Source organism: Equus caballus, chromosome 29 (assembly GCF_041296265.1).
Source record: "Equus caballus isolate H_3958 breed thoroughbred chromosome 29, TB-T2T, whole genome shotgun sequence".
Taxonomy (NCBI): Eukaryota; Metazoa; Chordata; class Mammalia; order Perissodactyla; family Equidae; genus Equus; species Equus caballus.
The window spans coordinates 20,059,891-20,086,665 of NC_091712.1; the positions used below are offsets into that span (position 1 = coordinate 20,059,891).

The 26,775-nt window shown below is 38.5% G+C and overlaps 1 protein-coding gene and 1 long non-coding RNA gene across 2 annotated transcripts in view; one reads left to right on the plus strand and one right to left on the minus strand.

Moving 5' to 3' along the window:
• Positions 1 to 18,883, plus strand: part of LOC106782752 (ankyrin repeat domain-containing protein 26-like) — a 102,866-nt gene extending 83,983 nt beyond the window's left edge. The window contains exons 2-3 of the mRNA XM_023632386.2: positions 11,753 to 11,871; positions 18,658 to 18,883. Of these exons, the coding sequence (XP_023488154.1) occupies positions 11,753 to 11,871; positions 18,658 to 18,794 (256 nt within the window). The 3' untranslated portion in view covers positions 18,795 to 18,883. The remainder of the gene's footprint in view (positions 1 to 11,752; positions 11,872 to 18,657) is intronic.
• Positions 18,884 to 20,591: 1,708 nt separating this feature from the next.
• LOC138921424 (uncharacterized) lies at positions 20,592 to 24,485 on the minus strand. The gene is made up of 2 exons (XR_011433988.1): positions 24,235 to 24,485; positions 20,592 to 21,510 (listed from the first exon to the last, which is right to left on the minus strand). It is a non-coding gene; the product is annotated as an uncharacterized lncRNA (long non-coding RNA).
• Between the last annotated feature and the right edge of the window lie 2,290 nt (positions 24,486 to 26,775).

A 26,775-nucleotide genomic window follows, 5' to 3' on the forward strand; every position in this document is an offset into this window, starting at 1 on the left:
TAATGCAAAAATATATGTGTGACTTAAAGAAAAAATAAATAAATAAATACATGGAATATTTCCCAATGTCTGTGAAGCCCCCCGATGGCTTCCTTTCTGTTTATTTGCTGAGTCCTGAAGTTTGTTCTGTGGTTCCAATCAATATTTTCCTCTCGCTTAACTGTCTTTCTCTACGTTGTTTTGCATCTCTTTCATTTTGTTAATATGGTCCCAGCCAAGATCTCTAGACTTCTCCTGAACACGGTCTTGATGAGACTGACACGGTCTCTCTGTGCTCATTTCCTTTCTTCTGAAGCTCTGCCCGTTTCCTTTTCCTCTCAGCTCAGACTTCAAAGATTTTTCTTTCCTGTTTCTCTTTCTGTTTTGAGTGATCTCCTGGATGTTTTTATGTCTGCTTTCTTTTCTTATTGCAGACGGTGGTCAGCAGGTACCAAAATGTATTTTCATATTTTTTCAAAACATTTGTGTATAAGTATGCTTTTTTCTTCACCTGGGATACTGATCTCTGATTTTAGCTAATATTTAGTAATAGGTTAATATTTTATATTAACATTAAAAATGGTTATTATAATAACATTCATAAGAACTCCATGTATTACAATATTAAACCCTTTATCTACCATATATGTCATAAAAATTTTCTTCATATTATTTGCCTAAGAACATAATTTAGTATGCATTTAAACAATACTAGATTGGAACAAATGAGAGAGCATCATAGTTTATAGATTTGTTATTTTATATGATAGAATATAATATCTGTGTAAATAATTATTAAATACTTACTCAAAGGACTTGACTCATTTTTTCTGCAGATTTAAGAAACTCTTAAAAATGGCAGGAAGGAAGTTAAATGAATATGAAAATGGAGAGACTAGTTTCCATGGAGATTTAAAACCAACCAAACTAGAATGGGTATTCAGATTAATATGCTTAAAAAAACGATAATTTTTTACCAGTTTTGGGACCCAAAAGTCACTTAATTTGGGGAAATATAAATCACTCAATGCTTTGAGCGGTGAAATACAGATTTTTAAATTAATTTTATAGACTTGACTACCAGTGAAAAGAAAGCTTTTTTCTGTATCATTTTTCTATGAAAAAGGTACACTGTTGACTCCCTGCGTCTTGAACCCAGCTAGTCATCCAAAGCCAAGTGGCACACCATTACACGACTCGAAAGCACTAGCACCAAATCAAATTGTTTTGATAACAGCTTTATTGAATATAATGAGCATACCATGCGGTTCACTCATTTAAAGTGTACAATTTAGTGATTTTTAGAATATTCAAGAGTTATGCAGCCATCACCACAATCCATTTTAGAACATTGTCATCACCCTAAAAAGAAACCCTGTATCCTTCAGTCATCACCTGTGCCAGTTTCCCCACCCAGCCCTAGGGAACGACCACTCTACTTTCTGCCTCTGTAGATTTGCCTGTTCTGGACATTTCATATCAGTGGAATCACACAGTGTGTGATCCTTCATGTCTGCCTTCTTTCATTTAGCATAATGTTTTTGAAGGACATCTATTTTGTAGCATGTATCAGTACTCCATTTCTTTTTATTGCTGAATACTATTCCATCGTATGGACATACCACATTTTATTTATCCATTCATCAGTTGATGGATCTCTGGATTGTTTTACTTTTTAGCTATTGTTAATAATGCTGCTATGAACATTCATCTCCAAGTTTTGTTGTTTGTTTTTTTTAAGATTTTATATTTCCTTTTTCTCCCCAAAGCCCCCTGGTACATAGTTGTATATTTTTAGTTGTGGGTCCTTCTAGTTGTGGCATGTGGGATGCCACTTCAGCAGGGCTTGATGAGTGGTGCCATGTCTGAGCCCAGGATCTGAACTGGCAAAACCCTGGGCTGTAGAAGCACAGAGTGCAAATTTAACCACTGGGCCACGGGGCTGGCCCTTCATGTCCAAGTTTTTGTATGAACCCATGTTTTCATTTCTCTTGGGAATATACTTATGAATGAAATTGCTGGGTCATGTGGTAACTCTACATTTAACCTTTTAAGGAACTGCCACTCTGTTTTCTAAAGTGGCTGTACCATTTCACATTTTCATCCACAGCGGATGAGGGTTCCAAATTCCCCACATTCTGGCCAACACTTGTCACTACCTGTCTTTTTGATTATGGCTGTTCTAGAGGATGTGAAGGGGCATCACATTGTGGTTTTTGATTTGCATTTTTCTGATGAGTACTGATGTTGAATGTCTTTTCATGCTTATTATCCATTTGTCTATCTTCTTTGAAAAACCATCTATTCAATTATTTCACCCATTTTTAAATTGGATTGTCTTTTTATTATTGAATTGTAAGAGTTCTTTACATATCCTAGATACAAATCCCTTATCAGATATAGGATTTTCAAATATTTCCTCCCATTCAGTAGTTCTTGATGGTGTCCTTTGATGCACAAAAGTTTTTAATTTTGATGAAGTCCAGTTAATCTATTTTTGTCTTTTGGTGTCATGTCTAAGAAACAGTTGCTAAATCCAATTGTGAAGATATACATTTATGTTTTCGTCTAAGAGTTTTATCTCTTACATTTTGAGTTAATTTTTATATGTGGTGTGAGGTAGAGGTGTCATTTCATTCTTTTGCATGTGATATCCAGTGTCTAAGTACGATTTGTTAAAAATTCTTGGGGCCGGCCCGCTGGCACAGTGTTAAGTTCACACGTTCCGCTTCTCAGTGGCCCAGGGCTCGCTGGTTCAGATCCTGGGTGTGGACGTGGCACCACTTGGCAGGCCATGCTGTGGTAGGTGTCCCACATATAAAGTGCAGGAAGACGGGCACAGATGTTAGCTCAGGGCCAGTCTTCCTCAGCAAAAGAGGAGGTTTGGCAGCAGTTAGCTCAGGGCTAATCTTCCTCAAAAAAAAAAAAAAAAAAAGACTATTCTTGTACCATTTAATTGTTTGGCGCTCTTGTTGAAAATCAATTGGCCATAAATGTGAGAGTTTATTTTTGGATTCTCAATTCTAATTCATTTATCTATATGTGTATCTTCATGCTGGTACCAAATCAAATTTTATGAGAACTCTTTTCCAATCATCTTGCATATTACCAGTTATTTTAGGTAATAATAAAAAGCCAGTGTAGTGGAATGTCTTTAACTCTACTCCTGTGGAGATTTTTGCTTCTTGAAGGGGCCTGTGGCCAGCTTATGCCTGGCTGACTCCATGACATGGTGGGGCATAGGCTTACAAAAATAGAGTCCATTCCTTTCTCTAATTTCTCCATTCAAACTTTCAGTCTCTCACCCAGTGCCTCCTACTTCACTCCCATTTCCATAAAGTCTTGGTCACAGGATCTGCTATTTGCTTTGTTATGTTTAACTCATCATAATTCATATACTCATCCATAAATTTCACCATCTAGGAAGGAGAAGATTAAGTCTGGGCTGTCAGCTTTCCTCTTGGGAAATCTCACTCATCCATCATCTTGCAATTCACAATAGATCGTCTTTTGACCTGGTCCTTGTGTATAGCACTGGTGCTGAACCTCTTCTTGGCACAGATCCTACATCCTCAGGAACCACAGTTCCCTGTATTTACCTTCTTTTACTTAAGTAGAAAGAGATGCACAGCTGTACTTTATGGCTCAATACTTTATTAATGGAATAAATATTTCATCCCATCCAAAGAAAAATTTTCAAGAGTACAGCTGTGAAAAATCAGGTAGTATTCAATCGATTTATCAGATTGTGCCCGATAGATTAGTAACTTATTTCAAAATTTCAAAATTTCAAAGCCAATTTGTACGATATAGAGAAGCATTGCATGACATAAAGATGAGATGGTCTTACTTCCCCATACAAACAAGCTTGAAGTAAGGTAAAGGAGAAATTGTATTTAACGTACATAGTGCCAAAGGACGCTACATTTGTTTTACTACTGAAAAGATTAAAAATGATCCCATGTTTTCTTTATTTCCTCACTGAGGAAAGGAAAATGAAGATTGAGTACTAGATTGATTAATAAATACTCAAAGCTGCCTATATCTTATAGAATTCCAGTTACTTAAAAACAGGTAAAAGATCTGATTTTGGTTATTTAACTATTTCCAGTTGTTTTTCAACTATTCTGCTTCATATCATATGTCTCCTTGCTTACCAGTCCTCCTCATCCCCAGACTTGAGGGCAAGTTCTAGAAGGCATACCTGCCTTTTTGTGGGGAATTGTGAGTGAAGGCAACCCTGGAAAAACCTCCTCCTCGATGGTTCTTCGGTCTTTCTTCTAGTTGTCTGCTTCTTCTCATTAGCATTGTTTGTCATTAATAAATTGATCTCAACATTTATTAGATCCCACTTCACAAGAGACTAATTTCTACTGTATAAGTTATGTTTCTTAATTTCTTTTTTTATCCACTTTTCTGTTTATCTGTTTTTCGCTAACAAACTCCCCAAAGTTTAGTGGCTTAAATAAACAACATTTATTTTGTTCATAAATCTATAGTGAGGGAAAGAGTGGCCAGGACAGCTTGTGTCTGTTTGCCTCAGCTTCAGTGGGGGCAACTGGAGGGCTGGGGGCTGGAATCAGTTGAAGGTTTGCTCACTCACGTGTCTGCTTGTTGATGCCGGCCATCGGCTGTAGCTTTCTCTGGGGCAGGCAGCCAGAACACCTACACTGGAACAGCTAGGCTCTCTTTGTGGCCTGAGCTTCCTCAGAACATGGGGGCTGGGTTCCCAGGATAAGCAGCCTGAGAGACAGAGCCAGGCAGAAGTTGTACTGCATTTGCTAACCTAGCCTTGGAATTCACACAGCATCACTTTCACTGTATTCTGCTCAGTAGGAGCAACTCACTAAGGTTGGCCCATATCCTACGTTTTTAATGGAATGAATATTAAAAAACTTAGGGACACATTTAAAAACCAGCATTTACCCACTAGCCACAATTCTTTATATTCCTCCCACATGAATAATACACTCATCTCTGCCCAGTATCCCCCATGACATTAGATTATTATGGCATCAGGCTCAGGCTGGAGTCCAAAATCTTACCGTCTTAATCGGATACAGATAGGGATGAGGTGCCGGGGCTGTGGTTTCTGGAGTATAGCCCCTTGAGGGCAATTCCTTGCAATATGAAGACTTGAGAACTGAAGAGACAAGTTATCTGCCACCCACACACCCAGCATTCTGCCAAACTGCTGAAGACTCTCCCCTTCAGAAACGGAAAATGGGAGCACACTGGCCACAGCAATTCTGAAGGACAGCCTGATCCGTGCTGCCAGTTCTTTGATTCGGACTTAGCCCTAGCCCCAGGAAGGCTTCTCCAGGGCCCTTTGCTGTGCCCTCCGGGCTCTTTGTTCTGTCCTTTTCATAGGAATTCACCTGTGTTTGCAGCTAAGTGGTTTTCTCAGCCTGCTTCCTCCCTGCAGAACTTCTCAGACGCAAAGTCCTCACGGTGTACTCCCTTGGTCTTTTCTGGTCCCATCTAGCAAGCAGTGTTTCTGCTACCACAATTCTCTTAAAAACTTTGCGTCTCCTGTGAATTTTATTGGAGTTAATGCATTAGAAAAGCCACACTCACAAATCTTTCTGAGATAAGCTTTTCACCTTGGGCTTCCTGTACATCTGTTACAGAAAAATGCCTTTAAAATGTAAAATTCTTACACTCATACGATCCTTAAAGGAATTTGAGGCACCACCTTCGATCTTTCCAAGGTCTTAACAAAGGGTCTTACAGGCCTGGCTTCCTCCTTAGACCCTGTTTTCCTGGCAGCACCCTGGATTGGATATCAGCCCAGAAGCCATTTGTCTACTTTAGCATTATTTGACAATTGGGCATGTGGGGAGGCCGTAAATGGGGAACAGATATTTGAACCCGTAAGTCCTGGTTTGTTTATATTTAATAGTCTTTCTTCAGCTCAACTCTCTCGCCGATTTTGCTTTCAGCTGCTTTGTAGCAGAAGTCCCCTTTCCTCCAGGGTTCAGTGTCATTTTCTTCACTTGCCTGGAAGCCCTTGCTGTTGGCCTCTTCAAGGGCCATCAGGCTTCCACTCAGAGTCCCTTGGAGGCCCTTTCGGTTTTCATTCTTACGTACAAATTCTACCTATCTCTGGTTTCAAAAGCACTTCTACTGTTTTAGGGTTTTTTTTCCCCAATGACAAAATCACATTTTTAATATCAGCCTCTGTGCCAGTTATTTATTGCTGCATAGTAACCCACCTCAAAACCTAGCAGCTAAAAACAGCCTTTATTTTGTTCACAAATCTGCAGTTTAGGCAAGGCTCAGTGAGGCCAGGTCGTTTCTTCTCCACTTGACATCGGCTGGGATGACATGAAGCTGGGGACTAGAATCGTCTAAAGGCTGGTTCATGCACACGTCTGGCAGTTGAAGCTGGCTTTTGGCTGGGACGTTAGCTGGGGCAGTCCCAGCTGGAACACCTGTGTGACGACTCATCATGGGGCCTGGGCTTCTTCACCACGTGTTGGCTGAGTTCTAAGGGTGAACTTCCCAAGGGAGAGAGTCAGGTGGAAGCTGTACCACATCTTCTAACCTAGCCTTGGAAGTCACAGCACTTCCACCATATTCTATTCTCTAGAAACCAGTTACTGAGGCCAGCACGTATTTAGGGGGAGCGAATTTCATGGGAGAAGCATCAGAGAATGTGGTTTTAAAACCACCAGATCCACTCACCTGTCTTAACCAAATAATCATTGTACCTAAAGGAAAGTAGTTCTTCCCAACTCAGTATCACTGAAATACCAGCAAGTTTTTGTGGTGGTGTTCCTATTGTTTAGCATGTTCTCTTATTTTGTGGAAGATAACAAAGGATTACAAGATACCACTATTAAATTAAGGCATTTTTTTGTTCAAAAAAATGTATGGATCAGCTCACTAAACTTTTATCCTGAGAGATGAGATTTCTCCTTAAACCTGAGAATCATTTCTCCAAGGAATACAATTCAAACTAGCATAAAACATTTGTAGTTCAGAAAAAGACCTATGGCATTAGAATCCATATTTCCAAGATTCATTAGAGTCTTATTTTCAAAGTCTTATTTTGGGAGGTATGTATTGACTCAGGCCCAAATAACTCAATATCATATCCCTGAAATTTTTAAAAAAATTATGGAGTGATGGGGCCGGCCTGGTGGCATAGTGGTTAAGTTCATGTGCTCTGCTTTGGCGGCCTGGGGTTCACAGGTTTGGATCCCAGGTGTGGACCTAGCATCATTCATCAAGCTGTGCTGTGGTGACATCCCGCATAAAATAGAGGAAGATTGGCACAGATGTTAGCTCAGGGCCAATCTTCCTTACCAAAAAAAATAAGTTAATAAAATAAGAATTATGGAATGTTAAGATGGGTGGAAGAGGTAAGAGACTTTCTACTAAGAGGTGATTATAGTCATTTTATGGAGGAAAGAAGTGAAACAATCATGGAAAAATAAGAGGATAAAATCAAGTGCAAACACTGTGTGGCAAAGATGATGATAGTAAAGGATATACTTTTGTGATTCCTGATGGTTTTAACTTTTTCCTTGATTTTCTGAGTAATTCAAGTTTCCATGTTCTAAGACTCTACTACAGTATAGATAACATTTTATTGCAACTGAATTTATTTCACAATTTGATACCAATTTTGAGTTAGACTATTCTCAGTCCACTTCCTTCACACCAAACGACATTATTTTATTCATGCAGATTGATGATCTTACAGTAAAACAAGAATCTGCATCTTCAAAATGTGTAAATGTGGATGCAGAAAATCAAATTCTTTTATAAGAGTTGTTATGTAGGAAAGCAATACAAAAGAAATGTAAAAAACTGGAAAAGAATAAAAAGAAGTTGGAACAAGAAGTAGTAAACCTCAGAAGTCATATAGAAATGAATATGGTGGAACACGGTCGAGTAGAACAGCATGGATGGGAGATTGAAGAAAGAGCAAGACAGGAGACAGGAGAAAAATTAAAAGAAGTCAATGTATTTTTGTAGGTTAGTTTATTGATCTGCAATGTGCTTTAGCTCATTTTATTTCAAAATACATTTTGGATATATACCTTGTATGTGTTCCCTCTACTTTTCTTTTCTTTTTCTTTCTTTTTTTTTTTTTACAGTGATGCTCACAGCAGCTTCATTCTTTTCATTTTGACATTTTTTTTTTTTTTTACTGAGGAAAGATTGGCTTGTAACATTATATAAATTTCAGGTGTACATCGCTATATTTTGATTTCTGTGTAGACTACACCATGCTCAACACCCAAAGGCTAATTACCATCCATCACTGTACACATGTGCGCTGTCACCCCTTTCACGCTTCTCCCTCCCCGCTTCCCGTCTGGTAACCACCAATATAATCTCTGTATCTATGTGGGGTTTTTTGTTGTTGTTATTTTTATCTTCTATTTGTGAGATCATACAGAATTTGACTTCCTCTGTATGACTTATTTCACTTACCATAATACCCTCAAGTTCCATCCACGTTGTTGCAAAGAGCAAGATTTCATCTTTTTTTATACTTGGGTAGTATTCCATTGTGTATAAATACCACATCTTCTTTATCCATTCCTCCCTTGATGGGCACTTAGGTTGTTTCCAAGTCTTGGCTATTGTGAATAATGCTGCGATGAACATAGGGGTGCACATACCTTTATGCATTCGTGTTTTCATGTTCTTTGGATAAATACCCAGCAGTGGAATAGTTGAATTGTATAGTAGCTCTAGTCTTAATTTTTTGAGACATCTCCATACTGTTTTCCATAGTGGCTGTACCAGTTTACATTTCCACCAGGAGTGTATGAGGGTTCACTTTTCTCCACATCCTCTCCATACTTGTTATTTCTTGTCTTATTAATTATAGCCATTCTCATGGGCATGAAGTGATATCTGATTTTAGTTTTGATTCGCATTTCCCTAACAATTAGTGATGTTGAACATCTTTTCATGTGCCTGTTGACCATCTATATATCTTCTTTGGAAAAATGTCTGTTCAGATCTTTTGCACATTTTTTAATTGGGATGTTTGTTTCTTTGTTGTTGAGTTGTATGAGTTCTTTATATATTTTGGATATTAACCCTTTATCAGATATATAGTTTACAAATGTCTTCTCCCAATGGTTAGGTTGTCTTTTATTTTGTTGATGATTTCCTTCGCCTTGAAAAAGATTTTTAGTTTGGTGCAGTCCCATTTGTTTATTTTTCCTTTTGTTTCCTTTTCCTGGTGAGACATGGTATTTGAAAATATGCTGCTAAGACCAATGTCAAAGAGAGTACTGCCTCTGTTTTCTTCTAGAAGTTTCATGGTTTCAGGTCTTACATTCAAGTCTTTAATCCATTTTGAGTTAATTTTTGTGCATGGTGTAAGATAACGGTCTACCTTTCTTCTTTTGCACGTGACGGTCCAGTTTTCAATATCATTTAATGAAGCAACTTTCCTTTCTCCATTGTATGTTCTTGGTTCCCTTGTCAAAAATTAGCTATCCATAGATATGTGGTTTTATTTCCAGGCTCTCAATTCTGTTCCATTGATCTGTATGTCTGTTTTGGGGCCAGTACCATTCTGTTTTGGTTACTATAGCTTTGTAGTATATTTTGAAATCAAGGAGTGTGATGCCTCCAGCTTTGTTCTTTTTTCTCTGAATTACTTCGGATATTTTGGGTCTTTTGTTGTTCTGTATAAATTTTAAGATTCTTTGTTCTATTTCTGTGAATAATGTTGGTGGAACTTTGGTAGGTATTGCATTGAATCTGTAGATTGCTTTAGGAAGTATGAACATTTTAACTGTGTTAATTCTTCCAATCCAAGAGCACAGAATATCTTTCCATTTCTTTGTGTCTTATTTGATTTCTTTCAACAATATCTTATAGTTTTCAGTGTATAGGTTCTACTTCCCTTACAGCAATTTGTTTTGTAGATTTCTGGAAGGAAGGTGGCATTTGTTTCTTCCTTTAAATATTTGTTTCCATCATTATTATCACTAAATTGACCTTTCAGAATGATTCTCACTAGAGAATCATTTTATTTTTAAGACCAGTTGTTATAAAACACAACTATTAGGAGAAAAAGAAAAAATTGTTATTTAAAAATTGTACCATACTCTTTAATTATTCTTAAGTTATATTGTTCAATTTTTAAAATTTTAAGTGGATTCTATTATTCTTTGAATTATCAGATTACATGAAGGCTAATATAAGAATGATTCAACTTTATTTTTATAATTCAGATTTAATTCAGTTGACATTGATGGCAAATATTTTAAACTTCAGACTTTTTTTTTCATGTTCAAAATTGCTCTCTGATCATTGCCTCAAAACCAAAAGAAACAAATATTCTATAATTATTCGGATTATAATTATTTCAAAAATGTATCCTTTTAATTTCTTTTAAATTCAAGCAGCAGCTCAAGAAAACTTAGAGCAGTTAAGAGAGAATAATAATGCCTCAATAAGAAGTCAGATGGAACTCGGAATTAGAGATCTGGAATCTGAACTCTCCAAAATGACATTTCTCAAGAAGATTTTAATAAAACAGAATTGGAGAAGTATAAGCAGCTCTATCTAGAAGAATTAAAAGTTAGAAAATCATTGGCAACTAAACTAAACAAGTAAGTCAAAACACAGAATCACAGAAAATAAATTAAGCTCAGTAATTTCCTCTAAGGCATTATTTGTATCAAGCCAAAGTCATGAGCTTAGTAGGAAGTGAAAGCTAACTAGATAGTATAATTATGGATAGTGATGTTAGTAAATGAACTTACCCTTAACGTGTTAGTCCAGGACATCTTGCATCTCTCCCCCTTTTTTTGGTTTTACATGACTTTATTTTTTGCCCTTAATATTTTCATAGCGTTAACCTGATCTGCTAGTCTTTTAACTCAGTGTTTTTGAAGCTTTATAATTTAGACAGAAATATTGTAAGAAAATTGCTTGTCAGAATTCCCCTAAATGGAAATATTAACGAATTTAACTGCTTTTTGGAAGATTACAACTTAAACCCAAAGAGTCAAGTACCACCACTCTGGGCACATTCTGATGCCTGGTGAATTAACTGTCTTGATTGGGCTCTTCAGTGTCATTCCTAGAGGGTCCCTTAAGACAAACTCTCTTCGTGTTTTTCTATTCTATAAAGGGATCCATGTGAATAGGGACAGATTGTCCTAGGGATGAAGGGCACTGTAAGTCACAGAGTGGCTGAAAACAATACCACCGTCTCCTAAGGCGGGTGTGGAGGACAGAAAGGGCAGATGGCACCTCCAGTGCCTTGGTGACAAGGTTGGGAGCTAGTTGCCCAGCTTGGCTGTCTCCTTCTCCTTTAGAGGTTGTTGCTCTAAATTACCAAATGCTTCATTTCTCTGAGGTAATGAGTGAAAGTTACAAGGGTGGCGAAAGCAAATGCTTGAAGATGTCTTTGAGGGATTTTTTTTTTTTAAATCTCTAAACTGGTTTACTAAATACAATAGCATCCTCCAGGATCCTGGAAGGAGGGCCATTGCGGATGGCAGCTGTTCAGGCATCTCCAGCACTGATGGCCATTTCTCTCCCCTCCCTACTTTGAATTACTTATTAGTTGAGAACCCCCTAGAAACATATGTACTTCTTTAGACCATTTTTAAACCTATAATTGTATATAGTAGGTCTGCTCTGACACATTTTCAGTGTTAACACACTGTTTAATGGGAAATTCCACTTTCTATTATGGCAACTTTAAAAAAAAAGCAAGTTATACAGGGATCATTTTAGGGAACACGACATACTAAGCATTTGTCTTTTGCAACCTTCCTAGGAATAATGAGAGGCTGTTAGAGAGCAGCACGGAACTTCTCCTGAAGAAACAGCAGAACAGGTCTTTACTCAGCGCTGTGACTGCGAGGCCGGTCCTGGATCCACCTTGTGCCAGAAGAGGTACATTTGCTTAACTTTATTCAGTAAATACAACCAACACATTTTAAATCTCTTGAAAAGCTGCATTTAAACTCAATTCTAGAAATGAAATGTTGTTGCCTAGCAACCAAAGGTTTACTTTGAGATGTTTCGGCTTGCTTTCTACTTGATTTCAGTTTGGTGGTGGTTCACACCAATTTTAAAGTTTTGGTGCACCCCGATTTTTTCATCCCTAAGCATAAGTGAATGATTGGCATCCAAAAACTTACCCACATATGGATGTTTATTATTTAAAGAAATCCAGGGTAAATCCTTTTTATGAATTAAATAAACTCGTAACACTAAAAAGATTAATTCCTGTTTTTAAGTTAAAAGTTGTGTCAATTTCTTACATGAGAACACATCCTTAATTACGACTTTACTTACAGCATTTTCATCTCAATTTTTACAAAACGTGTCTATGGCTGGGCAATTGTAGAACATTTTCTAAATAGTTAGATCAGGCAAATATTTTGATTTTTTAAAATGAAATTCTCTTATGTCCCTCACTTGAATGATTGATGACTGAGATAGCAATGATGTGAAGAGTCTTTAAATAGCAGCTAGTTTTCACTGTGTATCATTGTTATTAAAATGTCTGTTTCAATCCATGAACGATGGCTTGTGGTTTTGATGGTGTTTTGATGATCTTACTGCAAAGAAAAGTAACATAGGCCCCCATTAAACTGAACAAGTTTTCTCCCTGCTCGTAACATTTAGATTTATTGCCTCTGTCACTGTGACATGAAGCTTAGCCTTGCCACCTGATACAAACCTAGTGGTAATAGATTACTGCAGATCTGTTTTGCTAATTTTTACCTTCAATTTTCACATTCTAGTTTAATTCTGAGATGTTCTGTCCTGTATATCACAAGTGATTTTATTCAGTTGTGTTATTTAATTGCATTATTATAAAATATAAAAAGTTAACATTAGCTGGAACAGACATATCACTAGTTGGACTTTCTTGCACAAAGAATTTTTTTCTAAGAATTGAAAACTTAAAAATTTATTTCAGACAATATTTTCAGATAAAATTTCTTTCGCTTAAAAATTTTTTATGTTCAAGAGTATTTTAGTATTTGTGTGGCTAACACAATGCATGGCCACAATAGTTACTCAATAAATATTCTATAAATCTGTTCTATAAAAGAAGACTAAATTTTACATTGATTGATTTTAGACTTTTGGTGCATTACCAACACTTTCAAAAAATTTCTAATGATTTATTTAAGTAATTTTTTAATTTCTCCAATGGGCATTCAGTTGAGCAACTCTTTTTCTATGGTTATACAAATACAGCAAAGCTAAAACAATGACTATTCCCAGGACTTCAACATTTACATGACAGAGCCTTGTCTCAACAGATGAGTCATATTTCTTCCCGACTAAAACTAGGCCTCCTGTTTATACCACCAAGGCAGTGCCTGTCTGCTCCGAATTCCAACTCTAATCAAACTATCACAGTAGTTATGCTAGTTTCTCACAAGACAGGGACCGAGTTTAATAAACTTGTTTATTTTATCAGTTATATGCTCTCTGTAATCCCTCATGTCTCTACTTCGTGTTGCCCACTTAGACAAATGCCATGTAGTCATTTGATCCTTTGAAAGATTCGGTAATCTCTCAACTTCTTCCAATTTTTTTTCTCTCATTCATTTTTTTCTCTGTACTTAATTCTTCAGCTCATTGATCGACAAATTCTCAGTTCTCCTTTCAGCAGCAAAATACATGTATTTAATCTTTACAAACTGACAAATGTAATTTCCTTTACATATTAACCTATTTACAATTGGATAATGACTTGCAGTGCTTTCAATGGGCAAGCTTACTTGATTTTATTACATTTTTGTATTTATCATATTTATTTTTATAACTTTTGAGTACTCAAAATTGAGAATAATATCAAATTTTAATTTAGAAGTATTGTTAGTGCCTACAAACAGGTTCTTTACCCACCACACAAGAGGGGCCAAATAAAACTGGAACGCCATGCTTATAGCAAGGAAAGAGTTTTTATCTTGGATGATGTCAGCTGGGAGATGAGAGCGAGCCCTCAAATTTGTCTCATTTCTGATTGTGGGGATGGGGAGAAGCCTGTGGCCTTGGGTGCTTTCCCACCAGTCTGTGTTCAGCCTCAGGAAGCTGCTTACAGGGAGGACGATGATAAGGGAATGTGCAGGTGGGTGACCTTGGCTGTTTGTCTCCATGGCGGACATTGGATTCTGGAGCCAGGGAGCCAGGGAGTAAGCACGGAAAGAGTGTTTTGGTGTTAACCCCATATATGATGGGTTTAACGTAGGGGAACTGATATCAGGCTGGCATCAGTATCAATTACTGAAATCAGTTAGTGAAATATATTAACTTTGGGAATATGCGTATGTGTGTGTGAGTGTGTGTGGTGTGTTCATGTTTATCAAATTGGTCTCAAAAAGAGAATGCAGCATTATTTTCTAACCTGTAACCTCAAATATAATTTAATGGTAGCCTATCAATAAAGTATCATTGAATGAATGAACATATATTTGTATTTGCTGTGCTTTGCTATTGCTATTGGCTTCACTATATTCCTCCCTCTAAAATGTTCCTTTTCACTTTCCCCCTCATTAAAGTGGGGGTTGTTTTGAAGAATGTACATTAGTTATAAGGTCAAGGAAGAAGAAAACAGTTCTGTTAGTGTTGTACAGGCATCTTTCTTGGAGCTGTGGAGGGGTAGGTGGCAAATGACCCTCCTCTCCCCTTCTGAATTCAGAACATGGGAGTCAGGCAGCTGGAGAGCAACTTACCAGCTGTATTACTCACACCTACTGATTAAGGGGAGGATGTGGTTGAGGTGTGCAGCCACAGGGGGCTTCCAAACGCTTCATCCTCCTTAGATGCTTCCCCACACATAGTTGTAGGCGGAGGAAGCAAATGTGCGACACCTCCCCAGGCCGGCCCCCGGGGGCAGGCTGCTCACTGCTGAGAGGGGAGCAGAACCGAATTCACATCACTGTGGGCAGACACGTGTTTGCAAAAAAGAGACTCAGAACCAAGCAAGCACTTCTTACTTCCTTCTCTCAAATTCACTCACTAAGTAAATCTCTCCTCTCAAGAGGAAGGCAGAGAGAATGCAAGTCCTCACGTGGAAACGTGAGGCCAGGGAAATGAAGGAGAACCTATAATTTTTGACTGGATTTAAATTATAATTGAAATTAAGCTCATGTCTTTTGTACATACCAACTAATGATGGTGGGACAGAAGTATGCTGGATGGTAAAGAAAAATCTCTTTTGTGTTTTGAATTTTACTCTAAATAACCCACAGCATGGATAATTGATTTGCTGATTGATTTTGGTAACCAAGTTTTATTCGGAGGAAATGAAAATAGTTCTTTTAAGGAAGAATTTCCTCAATTTCAGCTTGTTTGGTTCACTAAAGATTTTCTCCTTCAACCTCCTTGTCCTGTGGTTAAAAAAATTGTGCTTTATAAGTTGACTATATTGACTGATATTAATTTCAGTTCCTTCATATTTATTCATGCCTTTAAAACTTATAATTCAGTTAGAGAGTTACTATTTCACATCTTGTGTCTAAACATTATTGAGTTACATGACAGTTTTACATATTCATTTTCTCTGAGTTAGAGTTAAAAATCTATCTATGTTTTCCTGACTATGAGGTAGTGGCTGGGATAGAACTCTAGGCTCCATAAGAAAAACGTAAAGCCCCTTCCTGGCCTGGAGGTGGTTGACTTTGTGACCTCAGGCAAGCTACAATCTCTCTGAGCCTTTCTTGCCTCTTATGTAAAATTAGGGATTTTGACTAAATCAGTACTTTCATACCTTAAAATTTTTTTTCAAAGAATAGAATCTTTTTTTAAAAAAAGATTGCATGAAACTGTGTCATATAAAAAAGAGACAGCAGCGCTGACGAGCTAGAGGAGGGCTGGAGACTCTGAGGCTGACTTCTTTATCCCTCAATCCTGCAGCGTCCCCAGTGGAACCTTCTATGGGGCGTGGCTTGAAAACTACCAGTTAGGAGAGAATGCTTCTAGTTAAAATTCCTTTGAATTAAAATTCACTGATACATCATTTTCCTCTGTATAATTTTCTCAGCATTCTATGTTTTTGATAAATGGAAAAATATTTCAAAAATTGCAGATGTGCCCTCCTTATTAATGTTGTACTTTAAGCTGCTTCCACCATCTGAAACACAATCTTCATCTGGAAATAAACAGAAGGGTCATGGAAGTAAATATTTAGGAAAAGAGCTTTTAGGGGAAATATGGTAACATTACATTAGTACTTCCTAATTAATCGTGTAAAAATGTAATTTACATTTTACATAGTGTTTATTAATGGTATATAAATTGTTTCAATAAAGTCTTCTCCCTTCTTTTGGTACTGAGCTATCGATTTTACAAGGCCTGTCTAGTAAGGTTGTCACATTATTCATTTTATAAGGCCTGTCTGTAATGCTGTTGTCAAAAAAGTGTTATGAAAATTTTGGGAAACATGTTAGCCAAAAAATTTCTCTTCACATCTAAAATTTAGAAAGATATTGGATATCATGTTATCATTATCACTACTGTGACCCTGTTTGGGGCATTTAGTGAGAGGATACCTCTTACAAGAAAGATTTAAATAAGAACACTCTAGATGGGAACACTTGAAATACAGTCTAAAATATCCTTACACATTTCATAATTAAGTAGATAACTATAACTAGTCAAATGTTTCAGAAAATCAGCCCTGATTCCTGGAAAGGAAACATGTTACAGTTAAAGACATACATTGTTTTCTTTATTTCTAATTCCAGAAAGTCATAAATCAGAAACCAAGTTTGAAAACTGGCTCTAGCCTATATTTTTCCTTTCTTCAAGCAGATTTTCTGAAATCTTTGTGTCCATATGAATAAAGAAATGTTTCAATCATAATATAGTCAGCAAAATATCTTCACTTAATTTTTTGTCAGTAGATTTTCACGTGACATTAGGACACTGCCAGTTTCTTCATTTTATGTATTTAAGATTCTGTGCTGAAAAATTAATAACATAGATCAGACATTTAGATTTTAATTTTCTAAAAGTGAAGAATGGAAAGTTTATTTTAAGGAAAAATCCATTGAAGTAAAAAACTGATTAAACTTTTATAAACGGCAGGTTTTTTAAGAATTGAAAAGTAACACGTTCAGTACAAACTATAACTTGAATTCTTTAAACTTCTTTGCACCAATGAGATCAAACAGCACCCTTCTGAAGTTAGGTATTTTCAGTGGACCAATACTAATCATACTTGTTATCAGATTCATCTAAATGGCATTACATATATATGTTCTCTATTATCTAAAATTACAATAAATAGGAATTTATTTTCTTCTATTTATAGATTATTTTTTTATTTAGGCACTCCCCAAGTTAGGTCTAGTCTCTTAAAGTATTATTTAAAGGTGACATTTCATAAGCTATATATCATTCCTGTGATAATGTCTCCTGTTTAACTTAAACATTATAAATAATATTTGACTTATTTCAGATGCAGCAGGAGTTGGAAAAAATATAACTAGAGAACTAGAAGAAGGTGTGTTGCCAAAATTTATGAACTAAATTTAGATATCAGTGATTTCTGAAATAAACTGTAGATAGTAAATGGCATCCCTTTCCAGTGTTTGGATAATAGATATGGTGTTAAATGTTTCTTTATCATATATAACTAATGAAAAATGTGACAGTATAAACATTTGTAATGAAGAATATACCTATTCCTCGTTTATTCATCATGTTCCCTAGCTTTTTAAAAATCTCAGAAGTCGACGTATCCTTTGTATTTCTGACAATCCCCTCCCTTCACTTCTGCCGTCCCTATGGAACTGTCAACCTGCACCCTGAAACTATTCTCAGAAAATATGGGCTTCATCCACTTCTCACGTTTCTGAAGGTGACATAAGGCCAAAAAACCAGACTCACCTAATAATACTTAGTCAAGCAGTGACAGTTCTTATAGCTGTCACTTGATTGTGACATTTAAATTTCTAGTCATTGATGTACACTGACTGGTTTACCTTTTGCCCTCAGGAAAAATTCTGAATTCCTCAGCATGGAATAAAAACACACAAACCAATTTGGTTCTTGCCAAATTATTCAGCCTTATCTCTTGCTCCTTACCCTCCTCTGCCCCTTTGCTCTGGTATGTCCCCAGACTGGGCTATTTGTCACTCCACAGTGGTCTTCCTCCCCTCCAGTCTCTGCGTATGCTTCTTCCCTCTGACACATTTCCTCTTTGTCCTTCAGGTATCGACTTACATATCACCTCTGCCAAAAAGCTGAAAACATTAACACAAAACTGGGAGTCCCTGCTGTGTGCTCCACTAGTGCCCCGTTTTATCCCTGTCACAGGATGTATGAGTCTGTGTGGAAACTGCCTGTTCGTCTGTGTTTTCGGTTGATAGTACATGCCTGCTGAGGGATGGACTGTGTCATCTTCGTCTTGTAACTCCAGTGCTGGTTACAGTACCTTAGCACATGGTTGTTGAATAAAGAAGTGGAGAATGAGAAAACCGGAAGCTCTGAAACTTAGCAACAATAGCAGTTAATTCAGTGTGCAGCCCCGGGCAAATTATTATGTTTCATAGTCATCTTGTATTTTGTATTGTGGTCTTATGTAGATATTTTTCATTCTTCTTAACACTTACAAAGGTCTTAACCTTTTTTTTTTTTTTTACTAATTTATACTTAGTTAACTTTAAAGTATTTTAGATAAAGACTATAATTCTTTCTTCTTCTTTCCAGCTGCTGCTGAATTTGAGCCTGGACCCTGCAGAGCTTCTCCTCTGGGATCTGCTGATGAGTCAAATCTAAATCAAGATCTAGTTTTGAAAACATCACAAGAATATGTACAGATTTTGAAGAAAAATTATATGATCTGAAAAATAAATAGCAAAAATTTATTTACTGGGCTGTTTACATAATATTTTGTTTCTCATTAAACATATGATGTGCTAATCTTAAGGGAAAATATTTTTGTGTCATATGTGTATGATAATTATTTATACAGTATTTTAAACTCTGTTTCTTGTCATCTAACTAACTTTTAAGCAAATTTTGGGAAGGAAAACCAGCACTATTGAGTTTTACATACTCAAACTGCCCACATGCCAGCTGTTTGAACAACACTCAAACAACCAAGTTGTCATTAACACTTTAATGGTGTTAATTGATAGATTTTTTTGTATTTTCCAATTTTTATCACTATATATAGACCTAAAGACATCATTTGATATACCGTTGCTGTGACTATTGCTAGTGTTTGGATGTGTCACAATTGTTATAGTGCCATAAAACTTATTATATATAATTTTAATTTAATTTAAATTTGTTTAAAGATTGGCACCTGAGCTAGCATTTGTTGCCAATCTTTTTTTTTCTTTTCTTCTCCTTCTCCCCAAAGCCCCCAGTACATAGTTGTATATTCTAGTTGTAGGTCCTTCTGGTTGTGCTATGTTGGACGCCGCCTCAGCATGGCTTGATGAGCGATGCCATGTCTGTGCCCAGGATCTGAACCTGCAAAACCCTGGGCGACTGCAGTGGACCACGCGAACTTAACCACTAGGCCCCGGGGCTGGCCCCTATAATTTTAATTTTAAACACCGATTCATAGATCTTTCCTCGTAGAGAAATAATATTTGCCTAAGACTGTTTAGCTTTTCTATTTATTTATGTTTTTAATTTACTTTTCGAAACAGTCTTAAAATTAGAGAAAGTTCCAAGTTTTAGTAAAGAACATTTTCCCCCTGAACCATTTGAGAGTAAATTGCTAACATTATGCCATCATCCCTGATTCCTTTAGTGTTCATTTCCAACAAGTCAATACCTTCTACATAATTACCATACAACCTTCACAATCAGAAAATTAACACTAAAGTATTCCGTCATTTAATCCTCATATTCTTTTCAAGTTTTACCACTTGTCTGTGGCGTCCTTAATAGCACAAAGATCCTGTTCAGATCCATGATTGCATTTAGTTGCCGTGTCTCTTAGTCTCCCTCAGTCTGGAACACTTCCTCAGTCTCTCCGTGACTTTCATGACCTTGAATCTTTTGACGGGTCTGTTCCAGTAACGTAGACCATCCCTCAGTGGGGATTGTTCTGATGTTTCCTCACGACCGGTTCAGACCACACCTTTTCACAAGAGTATCGCAGAAGTGGTCCTGAACTCTTCTCATCGCGTCCGATCATGTGACCCACAATTCTGATTTGTCCCAGTACTGCTGGTGTGAATGCTGACCACTGAGGGTAGTATCTGCCGGGTAATGTTAGTTTTTCACTTTACAATTAATTAGTATTTTGGGGGGGAAGTAATTCGAGACTATGTAAATACCTCTGATCCTCATCAAACTTTGTATTTATTTATTTACTTGTATCAATATGGATTCATGGTTTATTTTATTCAATGGGCTATAATTTGTTAATGTTATTTTTAAAAATTTGCTTTTCTGGGGCTGGCCCCGTGGCCGAGTGGTTAAGTTCGCACGCTCCGCTGCAGGCGGCCCAGTGTTTCGTCAGTTCGAATCCTGGGCGCGGACATGGCACTGCTCATCAGACCACGCTGAGGCAGCGTCCCACATGCCACAACTAGAAGAACCCACAACGAAGAATACACAACTATGTACCGGGGGGCTTTGGGGAGAAAAAGGAAAAAATAAAATCTTTAAAAAAAAAAAAAAAAAATTTGCTTTTCTTTTAGAAACGTTCTGTTTTGACAATTTCAGATTTATAGAAAAGTTGCAAGAACAGCATGAAGAATCCTAGGATATCTTTCCCCAAATCTTAACATTTTACTATATTTGCTTTATCTTTTCTCCCTTCTCTTCCCCTCTTTTTAGATAAATATAAATATAGGTATATAATATAGATTTTTTTTCTGAACCATTTGTAAGTTGCAGACACGATGCCTCATTATTCCTAAATACTTATACTTTAGTGTATATTCCTGAGAACAAGGAATTATCTTACATAACTGTAGCATAATTATCAAAACCAGGAAATTAAAATTGCTTCAATATTAATATCTAACATATAGACCTTACTCAAATTTTTCCATGTGTCTCAATCATATCCTTATGGGCAAAGAAAATCCAAGATGCTGTGTTGTGTCCAATTGTCCTGTTTCTTTAGTCTCCATTAATGTGGGACAGTTCTTCAGTCTTCTTTTGATTTCCATGACATTTACATTTTGAAGAGTATAGGTCAGTTATTTTGTAGACTTCCTCTCAGGTGGGGTTTGTGTGATGTTCCCTCATAAGTAGATTCGGGTTATGCCATTTCAGCAGGAATGTCACATTAGTGATGCCGAGTTCTCCCCAGTGCAGCAAATCTGGAGGCACATGCTGGGTCCATTGCTGGCGATGTTGACTTTGATCATTTGGTTAAGAAGTGTCTGCCAGGTTTCTCTATGGTAAAATTACTATTTACCCTTTGTATTTCATAAATATCTTGCGTGGAGCTACTGTGAGACTTTGGAAATATTTGGTTACTCCTCAAAACTTCACGCACTAGGTTCAGCATCCAGCGATGATTCTTGCTTGAGTCAATTATTAATATGATGTTTGCCAAACGGTGATTTTCTTATGCTGTCATTCCTTCTACATTGATAAAAAAATAAAACAAAAACCAACCAAATAAACAAAGGAGGGAGAAGGCAAAGCTTATTATTTTGGTGCATAAAATGTTCCAGGTTTGGCTAGTGGTAGCCATGTCAATCTGACTTCATGTCTTTTTGACTTGTCCCCATCATCTTTGAGCGCTTCCTTACTCTCTGGTACAATATGTTCCAAGCCCAACTTAATTATTGATGGGGTTCAGGGCAGGCTGCCCCAGGATGCACCACTCTGGTATGTGGATTATTTCGAGCTGAAGATGACAAAGGCTCAGAAGACTCAGGAAGAACATTTGACCCTCCCCCTGAAACTGCCTAAAAGAATTTAGCATAGAAGGCCTATTCCGGGACGGAGCTCATACCATATGATAGCTATAGTATAATGTAAAATACGTGTGGTAGAAAGACACCAACAAACCCATTTTTTTGGCCCAGCAAAACCTGTTTAACAAACATTTGCATTTCCATCTCCATGGAAATTGTTTCCCCCCCCTCTGAAATCCCAAATCAATACCCCAACATCCTCCTTGTCTGTAGCTGAAGACATTTAAACAGGCAGCGTTGGCCAGACGGCTGAGTTGCTCAGTTTTTCCTGAGTTTCTCCCATGGATACATGTTATTAAACTTTGCTTGATTCTCTTCTGCTAACCTGCATTTTTGATTATTTGACCAGCCATGAGAACCTTAGGGAAAAGTGGGGGGGAATTCTCCCACTTCCCCTACAGTTTTGGCATAGCCAGCAGGATCTCCACTGGCTGGCAACTTGCCTTCTCTGGCTGGCAGGACTGCTTCCTCCAGGGACCGCTGCAGATGAGGAGATCCTGGGTTGCCTGACGAAAGCTGGCAAAAGGTAAGATTTCTTACCCCATCAGCCTCCCAGAATCTCTATTTGCGGGGTCCAGTGGAAGCAAGTGGCGAGAATTTTTTTCTCTTGCTAAATTTAGATTGGCAAGAGAAAACATTTGGGAAACGTTTCTTGTGCAAGTCTGGTAAATTTGGTACAGTACTCTTGGCTTTATTGCTCCTCTTCCTCCCTGAGATAGCCACTGTGTTTTTTCTTTTGTGTCTTGTGTCATAAGAAGGAAATACCATAGGGTAGGACGCAGGCATAGGCCCTATAAGCCTGTTATCCAGGCTGGCCCCACAGGCTGGCGAGTTTGCAGTCTCACCAGACTGGTGTCTATCTAGACAAACTGCTGTGGGTTAACATGCACGTGAAGTGAAAGCTATTGCTTAGGGCATCTCGGAAACCAAAAAGCCCGCAAATTTGGTGGGCGTGGGTCAAGTCGTTAAGAGCCATTAGGGTGCTCACCATCTCAAGAAGTCTCCTGTGGAAGAATGGATCGGGGTAGATGACACAGGTCCCCCACTGACTTCGAGAAAACATCCATGCAACAATGAGATACTCTATAAAACCATACACATTCCCCAACCCTGCAGCATCTCCCTCCTAGGTATTATTCTGGCTCCAAGAGATCCAAGGCTTAGCTAAAGCTGTCATTGGGCATATAAGAAAAAAACACGATAAGGTTTTCCCTCCCATCTTCGTCTATGTCTTGAGAGCTTGGCTTCTTGACCAGTGCAAATATTCTCCTTGGTCTCCATCATACGGCAGGTGCATTTACCAGGGTGCACCTTGACGGCCAGTCAAATAGACTGGGTTTCCGAGCTCTCTCTCTGTTCTGCTATGCCAAGCTCTCAGGGGAATCTGCTATAAAGGGTCCAGTCCATAAGGGCCTTTATCTTCTCAACCTTCGTTACTTGATCGTGCTGGAAAAATCCCATTCCAGTAGCACTGGTATCACAGATTAGCAGGTCTGGGACTGAAGGCGTCCCAGGCTCTCATGGGAGACTGGAGACACTGTTTTCACTACACCATCCCTACCACCAGTGCAATGAAGGTCTTTCCTTTTTCTGACTATTTCTGGGAGTACACTTTGGGATCGTGGGGGCCACATCATCTGCGTCCTCTCCAGGGACCCCTCTTAGAGATTTATTCTAAGCCTGGAAAGTTATCTCTGGGTCTTTCCTTTAAAAGGCTTACTGGAGAGGAAGATGGGCACGGATGTTAGCTCAGGGCCAGCCTTCCTCAGCAGAAAGAGGAGGATTGGCAGTAGTTAGCTCAGGGCTAATCTTCCTCAAAAAAAAAAAAAAAAATAAGGCTTATTGGATTGAGTCACTATTGGAATAAATATACAAATGGAGATCCCAGTCGTCAATGGCCAGACGATGGATGGATCTTTTGAATTGGAAAAATTTCCATGTTTGAAAAATATTTTAGAGAGCTCTCATAACAAGCAGCTGCCTTATTGGTATTTATAGGAAGATCAAATTGAAAAGAAACCCCCCAAAATATAATAGCTAGCCTTAGGGAATCTTTTAATAAAATGAAAGAACAGAAGTCAGACTTAGAACAAAGATTAAGAGGCAAATTTAATGAAAATTCCCCTTCTCCTCCCTCCTATGCTCCCCTATATCCCCAGCTCCCTGTCCCTGATTCCCCGGAAGATCTTTTGCGTCTCTGGGCCCCTGGTTCAAACCCTCCCCCTCAGGACTCAGCTCCTCAGCCGGCTCCTCAGCCAGTTCCCTTGGATCTTAGAACGCCAACTTCTCCAAAGGGCATTCAGCTGCCTGTTTTAACTTCTCTCTCTTTAGAAGACTTACGGGGGGCACTCAGGCCTGACCTCCTAGAGAGAGGTATACAGGTTACCTGTGTAAATGCTGAAAGCCGGGAAGTGAATTCAGCAGAAAAAGCCAGGAAAGGCAGAAAGGTTCCCTCTGCTGTCCCTTACAACTCCTCCTACTTTCCAGGGCTCTGTCATCAGGCTCTGCCAGCTTCAGGGGTTCCTATGCAGCGTCCATTGCGGATGTCTCCTGGACCTCTGCTGCAGAGAATTCGCGTCCCCTGGACAGCACCCAATCTATTAAATTATAAACCTCTCCTTCCTCCATTATCAGAAGGTCGTACTAAATTTAGAGAGGAATTAGAAAGATCAGTGGCTCTTCATAACCCCACCCACAGAGATCTGGACTGGCTGCTGATGGACGTTCTTCCAGCCCCTGATTACACTGTAGTTATCAGACGGGCCAGATGACCCCCTGCAGAAAACCCTCCTCACAGGGGAAATAGATGGCCAGACCCTCTACGGGTCCTGCACATGACCAGGAAGTGGCCCTGCTAGAGGCTGGTATTCAAAGTTTAGTGGGAGCAACTTCAGAGGCATTTCCTCCTAAAGTTAATTGGTCAAAAATTGAATTATGCACTCAGAAGGAAGGGGGACATGCAAAAGCCTTTGTTGAACATTTTATAACTTTCAAACTTTATAAACTTTCAAAGGCACACTGCATTAAACCTGGAAGCCCCAGAACATAGGAATCTCCTAATTTCTGCTTTAGTTGGAAATTTTCTTCTTGATATAAAAAAACAAATTCAAAGCAGTGTGGTTGCTCCGTCAGTGCAATCACTAAGCGTAATAATGGAGGCTGCTACACAATTCTCTGCAAATAGTCAGCAGGAAAGTAAAAGAAAAAGAATTAAAGGCAACTCTTCTCACCTTACAGGTTGAATGTTTTGAGAAGCAAAAGGCAACTCTGAGAGTAAACTAAAGCCACTCAGAGGCCTCCCTATTGGTCTCCAGACAATTGCAGGTGTTGCAAGAAGCCAGGGCGCTGGAAAAGAGAATGTCCCAGTCTTAAGAGAAACGAAAGTTTAAAAAATGTCCTCGCTTGGCCCCAGAACCCCCAGAAGGCTGGTTTTTCCCCTCCTGGGGGCATTTCTCCCTTAAATGATGGGCTCAGCCTGATCCTCAGTCACACCCCTGAGCCACCATTAACCTTAAAATAGAGGATCCGGAACTGGATTTTTTAGTTGATACTGGTGCAAATTTTCCTACTATCCATTTGGAGGATTTATCTCTGCCTGTCACCTCTGAGTCTATTCAAGCTGTTGGAGTCCCTGGGCAGCCTATTTCGTTGCCCATATCAGCGCACTCCAATATCTTTAGGTCCCCTTAACACTCATCCTGCCTGTCTAGTCTCTGACTGTCCACCAGCAAACCTCTTTGGCAGAGATTTGTTACGTAAATTTAATGCCTCTATAAATTGTAATGAAAAAGGTGTTTTTATCTCCTTTCCCTCTGATCAAACCCCAAGTCTCCTACTTTCCTTGCTACAGACTTGTCCTGATTTGAATTCTTCTGAAGAGGATGAGTCTTTAACAGAGGTCCCAATTAGTCTCTGGGCTACACAGGAGAATGAGGTAGGATTGTTGCTTAGTGCAGAACCCGTGCACATTCCCTGGAAGAAGAATAAACCATTTCCATCAGTAGACCAATGCCCGCTCTCCAGAGATGCAGAGTGAGGAATTGAACCCATAATAGACTCCCTTTTGCAACAGGGTGTACTAATTTTTACTTCCTCACCCTCCAATCTTGCCCATAAAAAAAAGAAGGCAAATTTTACTCAGACGGGAATGAAATCTATAGATTTATACAAGATCATAAAAAGCCATAAACTCTTTTGTAATTCCTCGGCATCCCGTGGTCCCTAATCCAGCTGTCATCCTGACCTCAATACCTGCTGCTGCAGCCTGGTTGACAGGTGTTGACCTCTGCTCAGTTTTCTTTTCAATCCCGTTACACCCAGACTCACAATTTCTTTTTGCATTTACACGTGAAGGGAGACAGTTAACGTGGACTCGCATACCTCAGGGATATTGTGAGTCCCCTCAATATTTTCCCAGGTCCTTAAAGCTGACTTGGATTCTGTAGCCCTTACTCAAGGCTCCACTCTTGTTCAATATGTGGATGACCTTCTACTCTGTAATCAAACTGAGCAGGGAGCCCTTACAGACCCCTCATTCTCCTGAAGGCACTAGCTGAATGAGGCCATAAATCTTCCAGATCTAAACTTCAGTGGGTGCAAACGACTATTACCTACCTAGGGCATGACATATCTCAAGGCATTCAAAAGCCAACCCCCAAACGCCTTGAGTTAATTTTGTCCATCCTTCTCCCCCAAATGAAAAAACAGTTATGTACATTTCTAGGAGCAGCTGGTTACTGCCGCCAATGGGTTCCTAATTTTGCAGGCCTTGCTAAACCCCTGTATGCTCTTCTCCCAGATATCACCCCAGAGCCTATCTCCTGGCCTTCAGAGGCACTAAACTTTGAAACCTTAAAATTAGCTTTGTCCATGCCTCCAGCTCTCAGCTTACGTAATTTTGACAAACCTTTCCATCTACACTGTCATG